We start from the raw sequence: 26,218 nt of genomic DNA, 5'->3' as shown, positions 1-26,218 counted from the left end.
TAGATGAACTTTTATTTATTGTAAGTCACCCTTACTGTCATATTTAAACAAAGGTCAGAACACAGAGAATCCTATACCCAGTACTTAAATCATCTCTGTAGAAGTGAGCTGAAAACCACTTGGCAAATACCCAGGGAAGTATTTGCTTATAGGAAAGAGCTCCTCTGAATTTAAACTTTAATCCCAACTCTAGAATTCAACTGCAGTATTTGTGGTCCTACATGACTGAAAAAAATTTTGCAAACCAGTGGTATGAATCAGCTGGCTTTTGTTTTCTTATAAAAATGAAACTCTCAATGGATTATGGAGAAGCTTACAAAGTTTCACATGCTGCATATAAGTAGAAGCTGATTTATGGTACTGGGTTTTGTTCCATAACAGTATGGCCATGAAACAAAGCTGAGCCAAACTGTACACTTCTAGAGCTTTCAGGGCTGACTGGAACTCTGATATTGGAATAAATACTGAATATGAAACAGGCAGACGGCTTCAGACTCAAGTCCAGGGTCTGGCTTTGTATTATGTACCAAGAATACTTGTGGTTTGGTCCCATGTACAGCGTCATTCCTTTTCATAACAGAACTGCCTCTACTACTTCTGCTGGAGCAGAGAATAGGACCACTCAGTAAATCAGAAAGAAACCAGAATTAGATTGCTGCTGCTGCAGTGTTTTCACTCTATACAGTTACATCACACCTCATCATCGCTCAGTGCAGCCAAAATGCATTGCAGATTACAAGACCAAGAGTGAGCAAAGCTCATATCCTGCACTTGTGTGTTGACTGTACCAGGTTTTGGGGGACTGATAAATGATTTAAAGTATATGTTGTTGCAAACAGCCATACGATAGCAGTATATATATGCCTGCTAAGTGTGTATCTCTCAAATGCTAACTAGCTTGAAGTACTGCACCAGTCATTATGGTCTTTAACAAAGTTATCCAGTGAAAAAGGGATGGAGTGGGGGAGGAAGAGAATTTAACTAAAAATTTTTAGAGGGTCCCTAAACAACATATATGTTATTCACTGGAAGCAGATAAACTTTCTGGAGAAAGGTTTTTCCATTTCCTGCACCATACATAACTTGGGCTGCAGTTTTGTTGAAAAGGTCTATTTTGGTGGGTCTCTGTTTTCATTTTTAATGGGGAAAAAGCAACAACTGCATGTAAATAGCCAAAGTCAAAGCCCCTAGCAAAAGACATTTGTCTATTTGGCTAAAGTTAACTTAAACCAACCTTCCCTTCCTTGCCCCAGAAATCTGGCTTTTTTTTTTTTTTCTCACATCTTTCAGTATACCACAAGGAATAGCTGGTTTTAAAATACTAGGGAACTAAGCAGAAAACGTTCTTTCTGTGTTGCTCAGTCATTCAAATCAGATTTAAACTTAGCATTGCCTGCTGCCTGTGGCAGCTATGATAAGCTTCATGGTTCTCTCATGCATTGCACAGCCACTGCCACGGGGCTCCTTGGGCAGCTGTAGACCCACCAGTTGAAGGGCACTGCTTTAGCTCAGCAGAGGTCCCAGTGCCCATTGTATATCGGTGGGATCCTTCACTTATTGAAGCTGAACAGCAGAGTGTTGTTCCAAATGTAGAACTCGACAAAGGTAACTTGTCTTCCAGGTGGAATAGTAAGTAGGAGCCTTGTGATAAATGAGTACATTTTGGGTAAATCAACCTAGGCTGACTGGGCTCAAGTGAGCTGTTTGAGTATCCATGGCTGTACTTTAAATTGCCTCATAAACATTCCACACAACTAGATTTCTGTTTGTACCTGAGGTCAACTAGATAGACTTGCACTGCAGACGTCTATATGGAAAATAGAATTATCTGCAATATGAGAATTCTCAAGAAATGTTCTTGCTTAGTAGATTGCCTCATTAGTTGCTGCCTCTGTCCCTGAGGCTTCACAAGCACTCCATTATAGTGCAAGGCAAACAAGTGTGCTGATGGCTCAAGTGAGCATGCTGAGCTTTGCACTGCAGTTTTCATGTGTCATTAAGTATACCCGTGACCAGCCCACCAGTAGTGCCCTGAGCTGTTCCTGTCCATACAGGGCTCAGGTTTTCTGCCCCACCATGAGCCAGAGAAACTTTCAGATTTGCAGCAGCTGGAGAAGTTTCTGTCCCGTGTAAGAAAGATATTTGGATCCAAACTTGGGAATGTAGTGTAGTATTGACAGATGGCAGACCATTTGTACACATACACATTTAGGGATGCTTTTTACACGGAGTAAACCCACATTAGGTAGGAATCTGGTCTGTGGTGAGCAACAAGGATTTGTTTCTTCAAAAAAAACCAACAACCAAAAACAATGGGCAAAACAAACAAAAAAGAAAGCATTTAAATCAACTCTTGTTTTTTCCCTTCTTCCTTCCCTTTCAGATCAATAATGAGATAAAGACGCAGGATGAGAAGCTAGCGAGACCTGTAACTGAGCAGATGATTGAGTTCAACATTTTGATTGCTGGTGAAAAGTACAGTGAGGAGCTGAAGGACCCAGCTACTGTGGAGCATCAACTGCTGTCTGAACGATTCATTTCTCAGGTGATTACCTTCCCTAACTTCCTTTTTCCTTTTGCTGGCTCTGCAAAGCAATAGCAGCACAAAGCATCAGTGTCAGGGCTGCTTTTTTCTCATGGGCTCTGCGGAACCAGCTTAAGGCTTTTGTTGGCCTGAGGCAGGCTGGAAAATACCCACCCACTATGGGAATACACTGTTCTGTCTGACATGCTGCCTTTTGAAGCAGAAAAGTGCCATTCGTTGTGTGTAGCATGCCAGCTGCTGGAGACCCTAGTTTTCTTTTTGTGATTTTAATGATATATCCTGCTATAATTTTTGCAGGCAAAAGAGGTAAAAGTATGCTTTTGGGAGGATCAGAAAATTATGCTGAACCCCTGAATGGGGACATAGTCTAAACAGGATCTTTCTGAGGGATTGTGCTCTCATTTTCTTTCCCCCATTTTCTGATCTCCTTAATTTACTTTGCCTCATGTTAGCAAAAGAAACGAATCCAATATTTTCACTTATTTTAGTCCTTTTAAAGACCTACTTCTACCAGGGCTGGCATAGACCTTACGATTCTTTTGGAATTTTTCAGTACCTCTCCCTGTCAGTGTTACTGCAGTAGACCTTTTAAACTCACAGAGAAGTAGTTAGTCTCTTGTTTACCTACTGATGCAACTTCATTAGTTCTTAAATTTGCAGGACTTGAAAATCTTAAATTTCAAAGACCAGTCTGCTTAGAGTTCCTTTCAGTGTTTTCTAATCAAGTCTTCCAGTTTGAATTCTTCTGTAATTAGCTGTTCTGGGCAGTGAAAAAAGATAATTTGAGGGTCTGAGTAAACCAGCCTGCCAGCACTCTCAAGTAGACAGGTCCATCAGCATCTGCTGATTTGGACATGCACTGAAATGGGATAGAGGATACCTTAACAATTACTGTCTATACAGACTAGGTGATAAATGGGGAGATCAGAAGAATTCACAAACAACAGAATTCATTTGTTATTTGTGCTCAGGAGCAACATTGCTTTGAATGAATTGTTTGCATTGCAGTGAGATCCTCTATCAAATCTAGGCTGCCAAGACAACTCTTGCTCCTCATTTATGCCCAGAGTGAGCAGTTCATGGAACTGCATTTTAAAACCCCTTCACCCACTTCTTAAACACATGCTCAAATCCCATTGGAGTCAGCGGGAATGAACTATGGTTTAGACTGTTAGGAACATACTTTAAAGAAAAAATACATAGGTGCATTATACATATAAATATACACATGTATGTATGAGTTATTAAAAAAATTGTTTCAGTTATTTTCATTTGAATGCTACAAATAAAGTTACTGGCCCACCAATATACAAATGTATTCCTAAAGTATGATAATATACTGCTGTGTTCTAATTTTCCCCTCCCTATTATTTCCAATTTTTTTAAATTTTGTCTATAATGGTGGTAACTTTATTACCATAATTTTCTTGTGTCAGGGAGTTTGTCTTTCTTTTTTCTTGGGAGAGGTATTTAGAGTGCCATATGGCAGCTCATCATGAGGCTTATCTTTCCTCTAGCTTTGCTTCCTTCTTTGTCCCATCTAGTTGGGGTTCTCTGTTGAATCCCTTTTACTGGGGCTAACCCTCTGCCAGATCCTGGGCCAAATGGGAAAGAGATGTACTCTTCACTGCAGCCAAAAAGCATCACCACAACTGTCGCAAGTTGCTAGCGTAGGCTAGACATCTTAATTTTCCTAGTTGTGTGGCCAAGTAGCAATGCCATAGTGTGTGTGTGTGCATAAGAAATGTCAGATGGGACAGAGTCCTGGCACATGGATGTTCCACTCCTTTGATCCCTTGCCTGGTTTTCTCTGAGCATGAATAAAGAAGCTCTTGAAAAAAAGAAAGTCGGCAGCACTTTGATTGTTTAAGTCTCACCAGAGACAGTTTAAAAATAGGGATATCAGGGAGCGGAATAAGAATTTGCAGAGTAAAAAATAATCCTCAACTGGCAAAGATCTTTTGGGAGCTAAAAATCCCCTCCAAACCAGCATGAACCTTCAATATTCTATATCTTGTAGCACAGCTGACTATCGAAACAGGCGTGGATGTACTTCCGTTTTGCTGTCCCCAGTTGTCTTTTTTGAACAGCACTGCTGGTCTCTCCTGAGCCCTTTGTAAGTTTAGGGCAGTGGAGATGAGCTGTGTTTTGCACTATGTTGTGCCTCTTTGGAATCTGAGAGGTCCCTTTCTTATGGCAGCTGCTGCTCCACTTAAGTTGCTAAGGTCCAGAGCATTTTCCTGATTTCTTTTTAATCCAGAGGGGTGTGGGAAGTAATGGAAACTCTTTGGGCAGAGAGGGATTTGTGCTGAATAAATAAGAAAAAAGAATGTAGTCCACTATGGGCTGTGCAGGTCTCTGCAGTCTCCTTGAATGTTTCTATACAGTTGCTGGGGAATGCTGGATGTTGTTCTTCATACTTTTTATTTTCCCTTTTCCTTTTCTAATAATGAAACAATGTCACCAAAACTACTTTTCCGTAAAGAAAGAGAATAGTCAACCATTTTTTTTCCCATTAGATATAACAGCTCAGATATATTTATGGAAAATGTTGAAAACACTTCCTGATTTTTTTTTCCACATGAGTAGGGTGAAGGTGTGTTAATCTTTTGTTTTTTCCTCAAAATAGATAAAAAATGTATTTGAAGTACTACCTGGATACAAAAACATCCACATCCTGGATTACAGGTAAAAAGATACTGATGCATACATGGTGGTTGGAACTGATCATGTATGATGGTGCAGTGAGCTAACATGATGCTTGGAAGAATGTTGGGCATGTGTGTGGGAGTTCCTAGGATGTATTAACCAAAGGACAAGTGCTTTCATATTTGGTACCTCTATATATAACAGTTGAAATAGAAATACAGAGCTGTATGCAAATGCAAATATCATGGTTTGGGTTTTTTTTAATGATTCTATCGTAAAATTAAAAGGTACACTAACATCTAATACTTCTTCTGTACTGTTGATATCTCCTAGTATTAAACAAGGAAGAACACAAACCTTTTTGGAAAAATGTAGTGTATTTAAATTTCTTTTTGAACTTCTTAATGTTAATTTGGGATGACTCTAAACGTTGGTGTTTAGAATATGTAAAGGTCTTTCTCTCTTGGATCAAAACAAAGGTGGGCAAATAGTTTGATATACAGTGTTTTTACTCTCTTTATTCCTGTAAGTATTTTTTTTAAGACTAATTTCCTGAATTCAATTTGTGCTTCAGAATGACATTTTAAGTTAATTTGCTAAGTTAATGCATCAAACATCTGATGTCTGAGTTTTGGGGTACATGGATCACAAACTGTGATTTTTCTTAAATGGACTGGATATAACTTTCAGAATCTAATGATACTGTTCATGAGTTAATCTAAATTGTGTTTTCTTTGAGACTGTAAGCTGTGTTTCTTAGAATTTATTGCCTAGGGAACTGTAGCTAGATTACATACAGGTAACAAAGTAGCTATAGTGAGAAAGGTTTTGTGGCTGGAACCTTAGACTGTGTCCAGTTGTCAGCCTGAAAGGCAGCAAAACCTTCCATCTTGGTATTTTCAGTCTAATACATTTGCAAGCTCTTGGTTCATTTGGGGAGACAAATAAAAGGTTGGTATTTCTGGCAGAGCACCAGAGCTCTCTCCTCTGCTGTGCATGACAAAACCCCAAGGTTGTAGACTAAACCTTTAGGTAGAATTAGTGAGCCTTGATCTCCTTGAACTGCATTATGTGTAGTAAGCTGAGATGTGTGCTGATTCCTTGGGATCAATAGGAAATATCAGTTCAGTAAAAGCAGAACAGTTTATGTAGCAGAATAACTATGCAACTTAGTAGTATTTTGCTTTGTGCATTTTCAAATTAGTGTGCCCTGTAGAATACCAAAGCAAATTTGTAAAAACTATAAGACTTAAAGGAAATTATGACACCGATTTAACAGGTTTTGCTGTTCTGTTTTGTTTTTATATTCAGCCCTTCCGAGGAAGACAGGTAAAGACAACTTTTTTATTAATATTGTCATAATACAGATGGAAAAAACATGTTTAGCTGGAGGACATTGTTTTGGGGATTTGTAGTTTTGGCTCCAGAGCAAGATAGTTATCCAGCATAAATATTATGTGGCGGGTTCTACCAAAAAATGCAAGTAACTGATCTGTTTTGATTAAAGATAAACCTAATTTGCTTATTTAAGTCCTAATAATAATAATAAAAAAAAATACTCAGGGAAAGTCTACCTAAACACAAGTCAGCTACTGGGCTAACTTGTGTATAAGAGTCTCTTTTGTTAAGTAAACAAAATAGCTTAATGATTACTCGAGGTCTTCATATTTTGCAGCAAAGTCTTGAATATATCGGGGTGATTATTATACTGAAATAAAAGTAGGCAAGAAAACCACAGTTCTCCAGCAAAGGCAGTTGCTTTAGCTACTTAAAGGGCAAAGGTGCTGCACGTTTTACCAGAATTTTCGTAAACGTTCTTTAGCAGAACATGGGATCAGTCTGGACTTGTTTTTCATCAGATATATACAAGTTAAGAATACTAAATTTTCTTTAGTATTTTAAGAATTTCACAAGACAGAAAATGAACTGTGGCATTAACTTACTAGGTGTATTATTTTCTTTTGTGAATATCTCAGCAAAGGCATAGCCAGTTTCCATGGAGAATTTTAAAGAGCATTCTAATTTTAGGAGAAAGGTTAGATAACACAAATCTCTTCCCAAACTGTAGTGACTTAAAGCCATCCCCTACTACTGTGCACTTCTGGAGGATAAGATGCATGCAACTGTTCACAAAGACTATGTTCCAGCCACCAGATGTTTAGCCTTTTCCAGAGAGATGATGGTGTTGTAGTTATTTGTTAGGAATTATTAAAGGCAACTGACAGTACAGTTGTATTAAATCTAAAGGTTATGTTTGAGGAGCATGCTCTGTTCCATCTTTGCTGTGCCTTTTCACTACTGCTGTCCTTTATTTCTTCTTCTGACAGTCAGTGTCCTTGATGAGCTTATTTTGGACTTGTTTCAATGATAGAGCCACCAGCAAAACTCCAGCAGGCTCCTCATTTTAGTCAGTGTGTTTGCAGATTATGTCTGTTGTATCTGGTGCTGGGACTTTAAGACTTCCCTGAACAGAGAAATTATTTTAGCAATCCAATTCAGCTCCCTGGAATGAGCAAGACCTGTATTCACGGCACATTTTTCTAACACTTCATAGGTTACTTAATTTTCTTGCTGTATTCTGTGTACAGCCAAAATATGTTATATTTTCTAAAGCTCCCTTGTGCTTATGCCCAGCGTATGGTAAATTGCTGCCTATACTGTCATGTGGAAAAGGACATGCAAATGTATTTAGAAAAAGAAAATTAAGATAATGGAGGAGAATTAATATGAAAAAAACCTAAGCTGTACACAGATACAAAACCAAGTTATAGAATAAATGATCAAATGAATCTAGATAAATATTCCCAATTATAAGCTGTATTAAATACCATTTTATTGCTATTAAAGACATTCTTTCAAACAGGTTGACACTGCACAGTGACAGTGATCAGGGCTCTCACTTGCTACTGTAGATTGCTGCTATATACAGCCTGTATTTCCTTTTGGTTTTCATACCTCAGAACCATTCCCATCATTGGCATGACCTTAAAATCATCACTCTCACCACTGCATGCTGGTGGGTCCATTAATAATGCTGGTAAAAAGCCAGCCTTTTGGTCTGCTTGTGGTCTTGTCTGCCATTCATTAGTAGAAGTACAGGGCTGGGACCAGACCAGGTGTCTGGTAGCCTTTTCCTTGAGAACTTTGCATTGGTGGAAAGCACAAGCTTTCCACAAAGATACAAAAGTGAAAAGAATTAAATAGTTTTTATTTAGAATCCTTTAAAGCCATATATTTTTATATTAAAAAGTGTATTGAACAGATTCTGGGGGAAAAAATATCACAGTGTTTGCTATACTTTGGAAACCTGGCATTTCTCATCTGTGTTCTCTTTCTCTTTGTACAACTGAAGTGGGGTAGAAGTTCACTATGCTGTTACATTTGATGGAAAAGCCATCACCAATGCCACCTGGGACCTGATTAACCTTCAGTCCAACAAGGTGGAGGACAACTCCTTTATGGGCATAGAGGATAATCCAACAGTTGTGTACACCATCAGTGATTTCCGAGATTATATTGCTGAAATCCTCCAGAAAAATGCTTTGCTTGAAAACACTTCCTTGTCTTTAGACCCTAATTCTCTCCAGCTTACCAATGGTGAGTATTAATTATGATGCACTGGTGTGTCACACATCTGAATTTTTATAAACTAAATCTCAGATGAGCAAATTATTCAGTTGCCCTCTTAATAATTAAACAGAGAGAACAAAACAGCTTGTTACAACTTGTTTTGCTCTGATCTTAACTAGGCCAAATCATTAGCAGTAGCATCCCATTCTTTTAATCCATTAGTTTAGTTTCTTTTTTTTTTTATTTTTACACTAAGGTTTGTGCTGTGCAATTCCAGTAACACTTCCAAAAATTAATAGGAATAAAAAGGGTTCACATGATACACCTTGCACTAAGGTGACCTTCAGCTTAGTAGCCCTGTGTTGGCCTTGAGCAGCACAAGGAAATACCTGGGTTATTGTTGAATATTCAGTGATCTTGCTAGAGGTGATGAAAGAGGACTGTCACTCCTTTGTTCTTATCTTTCCTCTCTACTTCCTATCAGTGATTTGGGGGGCATTTCCAGGAATAAAATCTCTCTGACAAATTTTTTGAGAAGATTTTACTCACAAATCTGAGATCAGAGAGGGTTTTTCAGTCAGTCTTCCAGCATAACCTCCTCACACTGCTATGGCAGCCTTTAGATCCCAAGTATTTATGTTTTCACAGTGAAAGAAATACTACACCCCACGTCAGAAGACCCATCCTGGATTACTGAGCATCCAGTTGTGCTGGAGCGCCCGGAGTTCGATGTGAGTATGGTTCTGAGCAGAGGCCTTTGGACACATTTGAACAATTTAACTCAGCAAGGTGGAATTGTAGCCAACACCCAGAGCTCCTGTACCCCACTGTACATGCAGAATAAGTAGTAATGAAGGCACACCTTATATTAGAGTAAAAACTGGTGAAATCTCTCATATAAGAATTCTGGTGTCTGTTGCACCAGTTTTCTGTGATCATCTTGTTTAGACTGTAAACTGCTCTAAAGGTATGATTCTTCCTTCCATTATCCTATGTTTTTTTGGAAAGCAACAAATAAATGTAAACCCTAAAGCTGGCTGCTGGAAGAGATAAAATGCTAAGGTTCATATGCTCCTTTTGTTACTGTATTGCCTTCACAGAAAATTCTCAGCTTGGTTTTATGTCTATCCCCCTAATGCCAGCAAAGGAAACAGAAATATAACAGGCGGTGAAATTGTAATTATCTCCTCTGATTACCTCTGGAACAAGCCAGGACATAGATTGAAGTTCCCTTTTGGACAGGAGGCTCAGTATCCCTAACCATGTCTGTACAATGCAAAGGGACTTTAGGCAGAGATACTGAGTTAGGTGCTGGCCACACTGAGATCAAGTCAATTAGTTCTGCCAACAGTGAGAACTTCTGAATGGTGGAGCACTGTCTGGGCAGTAGGTTTCTGCTCTGCACTCAGTTGTATAACACAGATGTGCCTTCCACAAAGAAATGAGCTCAGATCGTGCCATAAAATCCACATCCCCCTGTGCTGGATGGTAGGTTCTCACTAAGCTTGTTATGAGACAATGCTGTGACAGACACATCTAATTTCAGGTCAGCTTCTGAAAGCTTTATGTAAGCAAAATTTGTAGTCACTTGACAGAACCCAAATATTATTAGAATGGAAAGAGGTATAATATCCTTAATTTCATGCCAGCTTTTCCTGAGTATTAAAAACTAATCACTGGTGTCTAAAATACAAATTCATATGGATTTACCATAATGGCTTAAACGTAGTGTGGATTTAAGTTAACTTTCAGGGAAGGTCTTTCTCTTTACTAGAGCTGTCGAACTAGTTTAAAATATTGCACATATTTATTTTAGTAAGACAAAGAATTGTTCCATCTTTACATTCTATCTGTGGATAATCTGGCAGATGTGCAGGAAAGAAGATTTTAGAGTAGCGGTAGCTTTGCAATAATAAATTTTAATCCAATTTTAGGGAATAGTATGTATGAGAAAAAATTGTGGAAGTTATATTTTTCTAATTATGAGCTATGAATAAAGTAATCTATGACTTCAATCAAGAACTCTAATTACATAAAAGATATTGAGTATATCCCCAAACCAGCTGTGTACAATCTGCAATACACAGATAACTTGGGAAGTAACTTCACATAAATTTAAGAAAATCAAAAACATGCTTAAACAGTAAAAAATTGATCAATTACTTCCACAGATGTCAAACCTTTATGGATACACTTAAGTAGAACTGCTACCTATGGAAAAGAATTTTGCTATGATTCTTCTTGGCTGATTTGAGAATAAGTTGGATTTGTATTATCATACATACTTATGACATAATGTGGGACTGTCATGACTTCACCATCTAACTGCTAGCAGATGGTACCACTAATTTTCTTTTTTTTGAGTTTTACAGATCTCTTAAAAAGTAAAGCAAAATCAAGTCTATTTTTTGAAATCCATATTTTCTTGTTATTTCTGTGAGTTGTAACAGGTAGAATGCTCTGGCTTGCTGAATACAATGCCTTTCTGGCAGCAGAAAATGGAAAATCAGGGAGGGAGTTCTGTGTTTGCAGTCATCTGTCATATTTGTAAGCCTTTCAAAAGACATTAGCAAAAACCAGAACTTGCCAAGATGATATTAAACTTGTTAATATAATATATTGCACTGTAACAAGAATCTTTGAATAATGTTAGTTGCCATAGGAACATCTATCCACATTCGAATAAATGATGAAGTGCAATCCCTGGCAACTAAGTGCTCACATAAAAAAAAATGTATTGAGAAGCTATTGCTGGTAGTCCTTATTCATTCTTTATGGAATTTATACATGTAATTTGTTTCTAATTTTGTATAGTAACTGTTTTTACAGCTTTATTTATAGTGGTCAGTTTTGCCAAAAAATATAATTGCTGGAACACATGTCTATGTGGTATATATACTTTTCAACTGCTTGTTACCATATAAATTAAAGAATGTGAGGAGACTGTGGTGGCATAACAACTAGCATTTTAAAATGTGATCAATGCAGGTAAACAAGTAATTTAATAAAAATACCTTAACTGGCCTGTTTCCAAAGCATTCAAGTGCAGTTTGAATTAAGCTGAAAATTTAATTCACCCACATTTCAACCAGGAGTAAAATTTCAAAGTGTTTGGATTCTTCCTGTTATCCCTGCTGGTCAAGTAATAGAAAGAGATTTGACAGGAAAGGCAAGCTACAAAAATAGTTAAAATGGTTTTGAACTGTAGTATGTATTATAGAACCCTGTGTCCACTGCCCGCTTAACTTTGCTCATCACCATCAGCAGTTGGTTAGTTCTTAGTAAATTGCTGCTTCTTGAAAGTGCTTGGCAGGTTTTGTATCCCATGGGGTTTTTTGGTCCATATCACATTGATATGTGGCCATGTGTCTGTGTGAAACACTAATTCCCGAATTTTAGGCTGGCAGCTTGCTTTTGTAGCCTTGACCAAATAACTTATCTCTTTATTGGCTTTTCCCAACATAATTACCTCATCAGACACCATGATAGTAGATTAATATTCAAAGATGAAATGTGCTAACTATTTTAACTGTAAATCAAATAATGATTGGGATGTGAAGTAGTAGGTAAACAGTGTGGAAATTGGAGATGTAAAATCAAATTATTTTTTCACATTCCAAACAATTAGTTTTGCATACTCTTTGTTGTTCATAGTTACTGCTGATAGATTTTTTTTTTTTTTTTCTGCACAGGCATCTTGGCTTTGAGACTAAAGTTATTCCAGGTTCTCAACATTCTTCTTTACATTATGGTTTTTGTTTCCCTCCTGGGTTCTTATGCCCAAAAATTAAAAGATACCAATAAATGATCACTGGGCATGCATACATTCAAGCTCTGTTTCTATGCTGTTTTATGTATCATAGTAACTGCAATATTATAATTAATATATTGATTGCGTACCTGAATAATAGCTGCTAAAACCTCATCATGCTTTAGGAAGTCAGGCAGAATTTATCTTTGGTTTAATTAGAGATGGACAGATGCATTTTTTTAGTACAAGAAAGGATAAGGGGTTGGGTGTAGATGCCAAATCTGTTGATCCTGTAAGTGATGTTGTACTCCAAACAATCTGAATGGCTCTTTTCCCTTTTCAATGGACACAACTGGACATGACATATGCCACAAGGACATGCATTTTACATGTATATTGCACACGATTAGCAAAGGGTCTATATTTGCCAGTCCTCCCAGTTTAGCCCCTCCTGCTGCTGTGCATTGCTCTCTCAGAGAAGCAATAGTACAAGACTGCTGCTGCCTGCTTTTAACACCCTCTATGTGTTCAGCTCAATGCAGATAATCAATGTTTCCCCTGTAATAGTGGAAATATTAATAGTAGGTTTATGTTCCAGGACAGCACCTTTCTAGCTGAACGTCCCTCAGCAGATGAATCAACAGTCAGCAATGCCTTGCCTTTCGATTACACCAAACCAGACTCCACTTCAGACAGTGAACAGTCCAGTGACAGTGAAATCCAGCCAAGACCAGAATCCGTGGACTCAGAGGCTGGTTTAGCACCTGAAGCTCCACTCTCCTCAGAGGCTGACGACACTTCTTTGCCTGATGGGCTGAATTTAGAGGATGGGAGTCAGACTCCTCATTTGGTCCCTGCACCAGTGTTAGAGCATGATTCTGAGGACTCTCTGGAATGGTTTTCACCCCCCAGTTCTTTAGATGGTAAGTTAATGCCATTGACTGGAGCTTAAATTTGGATGCCAGTGTTTTCTGATACTCACCAAATTACAGTTCACCAAAATGACTTTTCAAAACATCTAAAAATTGGCTTTCTTTCTCTGCTAGTTTTTACCTTTCTTGTATGCATATACTTAAGAACAATATACCAAGGTAAAATGTTTGTAATAGCTAATAATGCCTGTTTATCCCTTCTGGAAATGATACACACATGATGCTTGTTTAATTTCATGGAATTAATTTTGCATGTCTTGACTTGGCCCATATAATATCTGAATGGAAAGTGGGACAGGTCAACATGGGTCCATCTGACTTTGGCATACAAAGGCCAGGATATATTATGGGAAACATGTGGAATACAGATCTACAGATAATAAAGTTAATGTAATTTGACCCTTTTTATCATAAACAACAACTAATTGGAAATTTATTTTTATTTTTAATAGTTGAAGATACTGGACTATCTGAAGATCTTTTGCCTTCAAGTCCCTCTCACCTTGTGCCTGAAGAATTTCCATCTACAGATGATTATGCAGTTCCTCTGCTTCCTGCACCAACAGTGGCCTCTTCATCAGTCATAGAGACTGATGTTAAAGAAATAGTATCTGCTGAGAAGGAAGAAGAAACTCAAGGTAGTCCTGAGGGCAGTGACAGTGCAGACTCTGTGGAAGAAATTCCTTTTCCCTTAGAAGTACCCCCTATGGAAGATGAAACTGATATGTTTCTTGGAGATAGAGTTATATATGATGATGGGTCTGGTTCAGCTTTTGATGGTTCAGGAAAAGAAATGGAATCAAGTATCTGGCCTTGGGAAGAAGCAACATTGGAACCAGTTTTTTACCCTGGTCCTGATAGCTGGCTTGAAGATGACAATGAGTCTTTGTTAATCAAAACTGAGGATATTCCTGAAGGCATGATTTTAGACTATATTCTCAACTCTGAGAATAAATTAGATTATGATCCTTCCAAAGATGAGAATGAACGTATAGTCAATATAAAAGATTTCCTTGATGAGTCTGAAATATTTGTCTTTCCAGAGACTACAACTCCGCCAGTACCTCTGTTACAGACAGAAGAGCCATCATCTGTGGAACCATCTACACAGGCAGAAACACTGGGCATGCATGATTCTTCTTTTGTTAAACCATCCTTGGTTTTGGAGCCTTCGGTGGATCATTCCGCTGTAGACATGCCAACTGGAGAGGTGCCTGTCTCACCACAGTACACAGATCTGTCTGTGGAAGATCGTCTGCTTACATCTACAGAGACTGTCAGTATGGAGCAACCTGAAGAGTCTAGTGTAGATCAGAACATTATTTCTGAAGAAATTGAACACCAAAAGGAAGACAGGACAATGGTAGAAGAACTATACACAGTGAAGCAGTCAGATATAATGGAAGCTGCTACAATAGGACTCTTGGACACAAGCTCTTCAGGAACCATTCTGCCTGCAGGTCCTTCCATGGTAAAGCCTGATGCTTCCACAGAGGAGAAGCAAGCCCTAGATTCATCATTGGCAGGCCAAGACACTACTGGATCAGCAGTGAAGAGACCAGCTGATGTTTGGCCTACTGACAGAACACTAGAAACCTCCTTAGATCAGACAGTGCAATTAGCAACGCCAGCTGCCCCTCAAGTTTCAACTGCAGTTCCTTCTGTGATAGATCAGACCACTGTCCTGGAGGACTTCGCTGGGCAGGGTGGTACAGACCACGTTTCCATGAGCTTCAGCACTGCTGTGAAGTATGAAACAGTGAGAGTAACAACAAGCCCCATTGAGGTTCCATCCCATCTCCCTCCTGTGGGATCCACAACATCATTGTCTGTGGCTGCCTCAACAAAGCTGGGAGATGAAACGACAAGAGCCCTAGATATTTCAGTAGACCTGGACCGTGTGAGCACTGTCCACTTTTTTCCTGAGCAGACTGAGGAGGGAAGGAGAATGACTGAAAGTCACATGGAGCTAACAACTCGTATCCAGTCCACAGAGATGGCCAGTGTGGCTTGGGCCACACATGAAACTCACTATAGCAGTACTGTCCCGTCCCGAGCCCTAGTTGTGTTTTTCAGTCTTCGGGTTACCAACATGATGTTTTCAGAGGACCTCTTTAATAAAAACTCCCCTGAATACAAAGCATTGGAACAGCGGTTCTTGGAACTGGTAAGAATGACTTCTATACTAAATGTCCATGACCAGATAGACACAAATTGTTGGCATTGATATTTAATAATCTCTCTTGCAGAGAGCAACTCAAAACTGGTGTTTACAGATATGATTTTTGTCCCCCCACAGGAAAATTCTGTCTGGAAACAGGTGGTGGAATGTTTGTCTTTTATTTAGTCAATATTCTCTCTAAAGCAGAACTTTTTAGTTCACTTTTTAGTGATGAGGTAACTTTTCTGCAACACATTCAACCCATCCTAAGAGGTGGCTCAGGGACCTAAGCTGTTCCTTCCCTGGCTGATGACTAGCAAAGCCTCACAGGAGTTATACAGCAACAACTGCCAAGTTTTAACTGGGAAATTCACCTCTTCTAACTGAAAGGAATATTTTTTTGTGGGAGATAAGGGAACAAAGAACAGAGGGGGAAGTGGGACATGCTTCAAGGAAAAACCCTGTGAAATAGCAGTTATGGCTGGTGCTTAGATCAAGGGAGAACTGTATTTCTGAATCATAAGTTTTTAGAAACTGTCTGACAATTGGTATACTCTTAAGAGATGCCTGAAGTACTCAGGCTCCTGGCAGGCTGCCAGCACAGAACTCAGTTGGGTAAAGGTTAATGCCTTTGCTGCGGGATTTGGATAAAGTCATTCAGACTCCTGCTGTCTGATGCAGTAACAGTGCAACAGAATTGAGTAGAGAGAGATTCAAAGATTCAGCTTTTCTGTCACATCTCCTATGTTGCAGCTGGTGCCCTACCTTCAGTCAAATCTGACGGGATTCCAGAATCTGGAAATCCTGAACTTCAGAAACGGCAGCATTGTGGTGAACAGCCGAATGAAATTTGCCAAACCTGTGCCTCGGAATGTCACCAATGCTGTGTACTTGATCCTGGAAGACTTCTGCAACACTGCATATCACACCATGAACCTGGCCATTGATAAATACTCCCTGGATGTGGAATCGGGTAAGGACAGCAGGGAAATGCAGTTTAAAAGCAAGGCATTTAGAACAATTTCTGCTTTAAGTACTAAGGATCCCAGCAGCTCAGAGACTGCCCACTGATTTTCACAGACTGGGCTTCAGAAACACAGTCTTTCAGAGTTTAAACAAACAAATAAAAATCTGTTATGGGACTAAAGAGATGAAGATAAAAGTGGGACTCAGACAGAGCAAGCTGTATGGGATCGATATAGAATTATGGAGACAAATTGACTCATGTAATACTCTATACAATACCACTGCACTTTACCTGGGGAGCAAGGGAGTAGCCTGCTCAGGTAGAACAGTGGTGCTCATCTCTCTTTTGTTTAGTTTCATGTGTGGTATGAACTTATTCCATGTGGTTACTCCGACAGGTGGTAGCCAGTTTAGCTGCCAGGTGAGCATCTGCACAGGTAACAGCTGCTGCCTCATTCTTGTGGTAAGGCCTTGATTGCACTAGATAGTTACAGGCCCTCTTGGTTCACTTCTCTGATACAGGGAGAAAGTTTTTTTTCTCTGTCCAATTAGCCAGTAGTGGAGAAAGTTGGGTTTTTTTCTCTGTCCAATTAGCCAGTAGTTTACCATATAAGCAACTCGAAAATATTGCCTGTTTTAAGGTTAGAGAAAAACAAGAGTGCTGACCTGTTGGCAAATGGTAGCTGTTCTTCACAGGTAGCTCTCTTAAAAAGATGGTCTAATTAGCATGAAAAAATCTTCTGATGTTGATCATTTAGGTGTATGCCAGCCTCTTAAGCTTGATACAAGTGAGATCTCTTGAATGCTATAAGCTTGTGTTCCTTGCAGAAAAAAAGGCAAATCCACTCATAGCAGATGGTGAGTGCCCAAAGTCCCACTGCCCTTCCCTATATGCTGCCTAGGTTTTCTGTAACAAGAAATGCTGGAGTTCAGCTGCGTTTTACTGATTTGCAAAATATAGTTCCAGCAGAGAGAGAAAAGTAAGAAAAAGATCACTTTATATACTTGGTTTTTTGATTGTTTTGTTGGGTGGTCTTCTCCGTGCCACTGGCATGCACTGTGCAGACAGAGGAATACTTGCTAGTGCTTGTTCACCTCAGCAGAACCTTTTGTTACTTGGGAAAGATGCACACTGGATTTTTGTGGATTAACTAAGAGACCATTAGAGAAAATGCCAGCAGATAGGCAGCACCTTGCCTCAATTAAGGTTCTCCTCTATCATTAATATATTCTGCTCTATGTATTGTCAGGTGAGCAAGCAGATCCCTGCAAGTTCCAGGCCTGCAATGAATTCTCCGAGTGCTTAGTAAATCGCTGGAGTGGAGAAGCTGAGTGTGTCTGCAACCCTGGCTACCTGAGCATCGACGGGCTGCCATGCAACAGCATTTGTGATCTGCAACCAAACTTCTGCCTGAATGATGGCAAGTGTGACATAAGCCCTGGGCAAGGGGCCATCTGTAGGTAGGTCATCCTGCTGTTTGAAGTTGTGCTTCCTGTATGAAAACCCGTTATTGTCTCCTGTGTTGTAGCATTCTACAAGATTTGTCTAAAATTCTGTACAATAATGTATAAGAAGTGAGTAGATATTATCATTCATGTTATGCTGCTGTGTGCAAGTCCCAATATTAACATTAGTTTTCCTGTGTATATATCAGAAATGAGACAGTAACAGATTAATAGAATAGAAACATCAGGAAATAAGCTAACTAGGAAAAATGGTTGCACACACAGTTGTTCAAATCATTTGCATTGACCTTTGGGGACAGAATTTATCTCCAGAGGTTCTGTGAAGTAGCAAAGTGTTAGATAATGTCATATAACATATAGGAGTTAATTTCATCACAAAAGTTCATCCCTGAAAGGCAGACTGATAGAGAACAAATATTTTAAATATAATGCTTTCGTTTAAGAAAAAGTTATAAGAGTAAATACTGGACATTTGGCAAAAATCATTCGTGATTTACAAAAGGGTCAAGGCACAGGCCCTATAGTTCAAATTTTTGCTTAAAAAAAGATATAGATGCATCTGAACAGGATTGCTGTATTTTGCAGGCAATGGAAAAGACTTAGTACAAGATACAGGCAAATTGATGCTGCTGCTGACACTGCATTTAATTTTTTACTTTTCAAGCAAACTAACAGTCTATTTTTAAAAGCAAAATATACCTATCAGCAAAAGTTAAGAGAATTATTGCAAAGAAGAATATTATTACTAGTAGTTATTATTTATTTCATGTGATTTTCTTTTTAAAGCTTACCTAGAACATCTTTCAAGGCAGAGTCCTAGTATTAAACAGAAGAAAAAAATTTTAAAAACTATAAAAATGGATACTATCACAAATGTATTATAACTTTGATAATATTTGTATAATAGTGTTAATTAGAAGCAGGTAAGTATCTGAAATCCAGCATGTTCAAGCCTATATTTATTAAGAACTTTCTGAAAAAAACCTGAAGTATTGCTTGCTACTTTCAGAAACTATTTCAGATAATTATGTTAGAAAACTTAATTTACTGATGTTTCTTATCAAAAAGGTTCATTGCTGTGTCATACCACCTTACCATTCCTTGAGTTTTTATAGTAAAAACTCCCAAACACACATAATGCAAATATATTATTTTTCCTGGTGTATTTAAAGTCAGTATTAACATTAAAGTTCTCATGTTTAAAACCGAAGTAAGGCAGGAATACTGAATACTGTTTTGGGCAACCATTCCAAAGATACAATCTTGAACATACACTTCTTTCTATCATTTATTTTGTGTATCTATTTAACAAACCATCGTGGAGTTCACTACACTACAACATTTTGCTCAGTTAACACACCTTTGTTTGTATTTACGTTACAAGATGATAAAGGCAACTGCTATATCAGTTGTACGGTACTGGATATGTCACATGCAAGGCTCAGGCAAGGCAGGACTTTTTACTTAGTCTAAACACCTTCCAGTTTTAACAAATCACAGGATACTCTAAACTGCAAAAACCAGTGACTTTTTCCATCACAAATACATTACCCTTTTACTCTTTTACCTATCTTCATTAAATTCAGTAATTGGGGTAGTTCCTCCTGGTGAAGAGAAGGCTCCTATGAGGTCTTCCTATGGCCTTTCCATATTTAAAGGGGGCTTATAAGAAAGATGAGGACAAACTCTTTATCAGGGCCTGTTGCGATAGGACAAGGTTTTAAACTGAAAGAGGGTAGACTTAGACTAGATATAAGGAAGAAATTTTTTACAATGTGGATGGGGAAACACTGGAACAGGTTGTCAAGAGAGGTGATAGATGCCCCACACTTGGATTGGATGGGGCTCTGAGCATCCTGGTGTAGTTGAAGATGTCCCTGCTTATTGCAGGGGTTTGGACTAGGTGGCTTTTGAAGGTCTCTTTCAACCAAAACTGTCATATGATTCTATGCCAAAAAGAATGTTCGCAATAATAATAATAATGAAGAACACTGGTGATTGAACAACGCGAACGTATTTATTGAGGTGACTTAACTGAGGGCACACCCTAACGAAAAGTTAAATACATTAATCAAAGCTTTTGCTGGTGCTTAATTTCCCTGTGTTTCTTTGCGGCAGGTGTCGTGTGGGAGAGAACTGGTGGTACAGGGGGGAGCACTGTGAAGAATATGTGTCTGAGCCACTGGTTGTGGGTATTGCAATTGCTTCTGTGGCAGGATTTCTTCTTGTGGCATCTGCTGTCATCTTCTTCTTGGCCAGGACCCTTCGAGACCAGTATACAAAGAGTGACAGCGGTGACTCACAGGGGTAAGTGACACCGTCTAATACTTTAGAACACATCAGCTGCAATAAGGATAACTCTGTCGTAAGTCTTATATCACACAGTTGACAAGCAACAGGATGTACAGGCACCTCCAAATGCCAGGCTTCCTGAGTCTATCTGCTGCCCTTCCAGGCTGCAGAGAAGCTCACAGTTTGTTTATTGCTCCCCCAGGCAGGGTGACAGCCTCTCGTCCATTGAGAATGCAGTTAAATACAACCCCATGTATGAAAGTGATACGACTGGCTACAGCCATTATTACCGGAGATATCCTCAGCTAACGTCCTACAGTTCCACCAGTGCAGAGACATCCACAGACTACAGCAGTGAAGAGATCAGGCACATTTATGAAAACAGTGAGCTTACTAAGGAGGTAAATGATCTTATTTTCATAGTGTCATGGGAAAGATCATGTAAGCAGTAAGCTTATTCCACACTTCTAACCTCCGAGGTGGGCCCAGTCTTTCCCCAGTGTCTATGCTCTGGATAAACAAAATGCAGCTATGACTGCTGCAACTACTTAAGACAGAAAGGGTTTTTTTTCCCTGCTTGCTTTTAGGTGCAGAGAAAGGAATGGGTTTGTTCTGACCTGTAATGAATTTCACATAAAAAAGCAGCTGACTCTTTAAGTGACTTCACGGGAGTTGGGGAGGTTTAATGTGTTGCTCAACACAACCTTTACCTTTTAATGCTAACTATCTTATGTAAGAGGAGTTACACAGTGAAAAACTGGTACATCCAGGTGTTTTCACAGCTTTTTTGTTTTGGGTACTTTTTGATGTTTTTTAAAGTTTAGGTCTTTCTATAACCTGCAAGTTAGATCACATCCTTCTCCTTTCTTCCTGAATACACAGTACCCAAGGTTTACTCTAGAAAGCTAAAAAGAAGGGATTTATTTACATCCTGGAACTAACCACATATCCTTAAGAAATTGTGAGAGGAGTGAATCCACCATGTAACTGGAATACTACTGAAATAGTAGCCAAAGTATCTGTGAGAGATAAATGGTTTGTTAAAGCCTGTTGAAATAACACATTCTGTCCAAACACTGGTTTTGATTGAAAAGTAAAGTATTACTGAATTCAGATGAAGTGCTTCACTTAAAAAAAAAAAAAACAAACAACAAAAAAACCCCACAAAAACCCCAACAAAGAAACAAACAAAAAAACCCACAAAGTGTCGGAGTGCACAGTTTCAAGCTCTACTCCTTGCAGCAGCAATGCAAAGGAGTTTTATTTTCCAAAAACCAGAAAACAGTTATTTCAGTAGTATTCTAGTTTCTATTATGTACTTACAATTCTGTGTCTTCTATTCTAGGAGATTCAGGACAGAATTCGAATTATAGAGCTCTACGCTAAAGATCGTCAGTTTGCAGAGTTTGTTAGGCAGCATCAAATGTGAGTGACATGTCTTGTCTGCATATCTAACTCCTTTGATGTTTTCTCCTGTGGCCTTTACTGCATTACAGTATTTTTTAAGGGTCTAGAAACTCTGGGACACTAAAGGCTAAGATTTCAACATTATTTTTGAAGAGGTTCGACCCTTTAAAAATACTTAATAATCACTGTTAAAAGTAGACAGCCCCAGAAAGTATGTTAAAAACAGCGAAGAGGAATCCCAAAGTTAATGGGTGTCAGAGCTCTAACATAAGTTTAGGTCCTTGAAAGCATAGATAGAACTTTCTTAACTCTCCTAATGTGTTTCCCATTGCCTAGTGTTCTACTTAAAATAGAAATTTTGAAAGCATGTTAGTTTATCTTGGCAACTAAACCAAAACCTGACAGATCACTAGTACGATCCTGTCTGGTATAGTGGGCTCCTACCATCATAGAAAGTTTACAATTCCAAACAATTAACCAATCTGAGCTGTGTGCATTGATGTAAGCTAAGCAAGAAGAAAGTCATCAAGGAATTAATTATTAGCATATACACTCTCATGAACTGTACTCCCACTGTAGCAAGCAGCAAATCACAGCTTGCTGAGTTAGTTTGAAAGATACTGTAGTAAAATTCCTTGGGATTCTGTTAAAAATAGCTACAGTAGCAAACAACTTATGTTCTCAAATCTTCAGCTATAATTTTTTTTAATTGAAAATAACAGCAGTTCACATTTTTCCATGTCAGTAGTTCATTTTTTCATCTTGAAAAGCATCAGCGTCTGAATTTTCCACAGCTGGAAAGCAGTAAGGGCTGTCTTATATAAGCCTTGAATCCAATGTTTGAAAGAGATGAGCTTAATCATTCCTTCTCTGTTTTTCATTTCAGGAAGCTGCTTTAAGAAAAAAAGAAATTGATAGAATACACGTGGGAGATAAAGACTACCTTGTTGCCACAGCAACGGGCTCAGATGTAACTGCAAAGTTACTTATAGTCTTAACATTGCATGGATGGATACAGATGTTTTCTAAATGAATGACTAAAATGCACAGATGTCTGTTTATCTCAATTACTTCTGGCTTTTCCATGTAAAGTGACATTTTTGAGAGGCGATCAGAAGTGGCAGAGGTTATGAAAGTTCATTTTTCTTTAACTCCAAAATGGACAGTGAAAGTTTTGTACACAAAGGCTAAAAAATCTCCTCGGGCAAGAGAAGATACATGCACAACCAAAATAAAATGCTCATTGAAAATCCCTGTCTGGCATTTATCCCCTCACTGGAGGCTCCAGTAGTGATTTCATGGATACAAAACACTAGTGGAAAGAAGGGAAGGAGGGAAGGAGTTGTAGGGAAGGAGTTGTAGGGGAGAACTATTGTGCTAGAATTATGTTAGCATTATTTTAAAATATTCCCGTTATCGACACAAACATAACTTCACTGGAAAAACCTTCCTTCCGTACAGATGCCCGATGTATGTTTTGCCACCTGGCATCAGCAAAACAGACGATAGCACTGAGCCTGCAGGCCTCCTGAGGGCTCTCCCCAGCAATCAGCATCCCCACTGCCTGTGACCCCAGGGGAGCCTTGGCAAGGCAGGGCAGTTCTGCTGCAGTGCAGCACAGTGTCTTTAAAGCCAGGATGGTTGGTTCTCCAGCTGTTTCTGGCAGACACACCAACTGAGGCACTGAAGGGCTGCTATCATACAAATGTTCTGTGAGGCTTAAGTGACTAACATTTGACTTTTTTTGTATGTGGATAATTGGTTTCATATTTTGTAAGTTGATATGCATTATTTATTTGTTGTGTGTTTCCTTCTCAGCTTATTTTCATCATGGATTTAATCGTTGAAATAGAAAGATGGCTAGTTTTAATGATGAAATGCTACAGTGGCATTCGTGCCCATCCTTTTATATATATTATATTTAGTGTTTGCTTAGTGTTGAATTGAGCCAACTAATACTTGTATTTTCTTTACTGAACTGGGCAATAGCCTTTGATGAGCTCCCTTTCAAATCAGGCTGTAGTACTTAAGTGCATCCATATTTGGTAGGTTGCAGCACTTTTCTGTGGGGAAGGGGAAAAGTGAGATTATTCTTAGTTTAGTGGAAATCAGCATGGAATTCCTTAAACAGAAGAAGTCGGCCTGAAGCATTTTAAAATAACTTGAGATTTACAGAAACAAGAATTTTATCTTCAAGTTATGAAGAGAGTTCTGACTACATGTTAAGGTGTGTTGGGACTCTGTTCAGTCACTCAGTGACTCTCGTTTAAGGCATTAACACAGCTGTCAGGGTTAGGGCACAATTATGATCACATTAGCTTATGCAAGCAAAAATGGCCAAGTTATTTATATCTACAATGTCTCTAGTTCTCGGCCCACATGTGCCAACAGCTACCTGATACTTTTTGGTATCTTTAGTACTTTTATTAATAGTGAGAATTACTTAATAATTGTCTGTAGGCAGCTTAGCTAAATAACTTAATACTTCAATGCAATTCTTCTACGTGTCCCAGAGGACCTCACTGGATCACTGGTGTAGTACCTTCTTGCCTTGAGTGGCAGGGGATGGGTATCAGAGCCACACATTTGTCTAAGAAATGCTTATAGAAACCACTGTAAGCCAAAATAATGCCAGACAGCAGTAAGTAATACGGTGCTGCTCAACGCTTTCGTGACCAGGTGTTATGAGACAGAGGCCCCATTCTACTGGGTGGCCCAAGGGCTGTCAGAGCAGCTGGTCCAGAGTTTCTGAGGCACAGCCCACTCCTCCTGGCCCTGCAGCAGAATGGCTGAGCCATCCTGTAACACCAGGGCCTGTGATCATAGCAGAGAACTACTGGGCTCAGGGTAGGCATCAGCCTGTGACTTGTTTCTGTGCAGCTCAGCTGCCAGCCCTGGGAGCTTCAGTGCTGCTCCTGCTAAGTGCAGCAGTGGATGGCAGCTGGGATCAGGCATGTTTTAAAGGTATTTTTAGTATTTTCTATGCACAAGCTGAGAAGAGGCTTGGTTACACTGAGTATGAGGTATTTCAGTGTATATACAGTGATATTTTCTTTGTGTGTGTGTGTGTATACATATGGACATGACGGTATCTTTTCACAACAATAAAAAACTATTTCCAAAATATTTTTTCTATAAAATTCATGCAGAGACTATGAGTTGGACATGGATAAGGCATCTCAGCCATGACCATTTAAGCATGTAGGACCAGAAAGTCTGTTTTTTGTTTGGGTTTTTTTTTTTCAACAGGGTTGGCTAAGCTGTTAAACTCCTTTGCTAACAAAAGTGCCAAATGTAGTTCATTAATGCTTGTGAGATTGTAGTCTAAATATTCATTCTGGAAAGCACATACCTAAGTACCTTGCTTTTAGTGAAACTCTTTGCCCATTTTGAAGATGTTTTGTCCCTAATCAAAGAGCCAAAGCATGTCATTACTAAGGTGATCTCGAAATCTTAAAACCAAAACTGACTCCCTCTGCTTCAAACCTCTTCACCTGAACTGTTTGGTGATGCATCTTGCAATATGCCAAGAACTTAGTGAATGACTGACTTTCTTTGACATTTTCCCAATCTAAGGCAGAGATAAAGTACTCTAAATATCCTAACAAAAAAAATAAAAAAAGCCCAACCCAAACCAGTTCAATGTACAAATCTACCAGTCTGTTATTAGTTAACATGCAGGTTTTTGATTGCTAAAAGTTAAAAATGCAGGTTCAAATGACTTTGCTTAATATAAGAGCTTAAAAAGCCATTATTGTTTACTAAACACTGACATGTCTATCAGCATCTGTGGCCCTCCTCAAGGCTTGAAACACAATAAAATGAGGCCCTGCAGAACACTACCAGCTGCCCCTTTAACAGGAGATCTTGAACAAACAGCAACTCATGTTGGAGCACATCTACTACAAAAGCTACTAAGTGCAAGTTCTGCCTATACTATTTCTGGGGTCTCTCAAGGCCTTCCCTGATGCCTCAAGGTACCAGAATTCTACCACAGCTGGAAATTCAAACAGAAAACAAGTCTTCTTAGCTTTAAGACTAACACCATTTCAAGAACTGTGTGCTTGTCTTTTATTTGGTAGCTTTTTAGCAAAGCACAGAGCCTTGGACACCAAAAAGCTAAAAGACATTGAGTAATTGAGTATCTATTCTGTTAAGCTCCAGGCTTCCTGTACTGCTGTGTAACAATTTGGTTCCAGAAAATAGATTTCTTCAGGTCCTCAGAAGTAGCTGAAACTATGAATTTCTCATCTTCTCCAAAAAAAAAAAAAGCATAAATAAACTCGTTAGAGTTTTAGGAACTTATAGCTTAAATGTTAAAAAGGAAAAAGTCTTCAACAATCAAGACTTTCACTCATGTTCCTCATCAGACCTGCTGGAATCAGTCCTTGTTGTGAATGGCTGCAGAAGGAGTATGGGAGGATGGGAGGACTCCGAGCACTCTCCCACATGGAGTCTGCGGACAGCAGGCGTGCTAA

At 38.9% G+C, this 26,218-nt stretch overlaps 1 protein-coding gene across 10 annotated transcripts in view; it reads left to right on the top strand.

Moving 5' to 3' along the window:
- Window positions 1–24,833, top strand: part of IMPG2 (interphotoreceptor matrix proteoglycan 2) — a 61,472-nt gene extending 36,639 nt beyond the window's left edge. For 7 of the 10 annotated variants that reach the window (XM_017830854.1, XM_017830853.1, XM_017830852.1 and 4 more), the window contains 13 exons: window positions 2,384–2,545; window positions 5,175–5,233; window positions 6,506–6,523; window positions 8,547–8,791; window positions 9,413–9,495; window positions 13,114–13,438; window positions 13,900–15,614; window positions 16,362–16,581; window positions 17,825–18,035; window positions 20,160–20,348; window positions 20,536–20,734; window positions 21,679–21,758; window positions 22,627–24,833. In XM_017830854.1, coding sequence (XP_017686343.1) covers window positions 2,384–2,545; window positions 5,175–5,233; window positions 6,506–6,523; window positions 8,547–8,791; window positions 9,413–9,495; window positions 13,114–13,438; window positions 13,900–15,614; window positions 16,362–16,581; window positions 17,825–18,035; window positions 20,160–20,348; window positions 20,536–20,734; window positions 21,679–21,758; window positions 22,627–22,639 — 3,519 coding nt within the window. In that variant the 3' untranslated portion in view covers window positions 22,640–24,833. Of the gene's footprint in view, window positions 1–2,383; window positions 2,546–5,174; window positions 5,234–6,505; window positions 6,524–8,546; window positions 8,792–9,412; window positions 9,496–13,113; window positions 13,439–13,899; window positions 15,615–16,361; window positions 16,996–17,824; window positions 18,036–20,159; window positions 20,349–20,535; window positions 20,735–21,678; window positions 21,759–22,626 lie in introns of those variants that run through there. The other 3 variants (XM_017830855.1, XR_001877399.1, XR_001877400.1) reach the window with 3 other exon arrangements.
- Window positions 24,834–26,218: the final 1,385 nt, after the last annotated feature.

Source organism: Lepidothrix coronata, unplaced genomic scaffold, assembly GCF_001604755.1.
Source record: "Lepidothrix coronata isolate B3197 unplaced genomic scaffold, Lepidothrix_coronata-1.0 Scaffold184, whole genome shotgun sequence".
Classification (NCBI taxonomy): Eukaryota; Metazoa; Chordata; class Aves; order Passeriformes; family Pipridae; genus Lepidothrix; species Lepidothrix coronata.
Note: the sequence above shows the minus strand (reverse complement) of the source record. Positions and strands in the feature narration are given on the sequence as shown.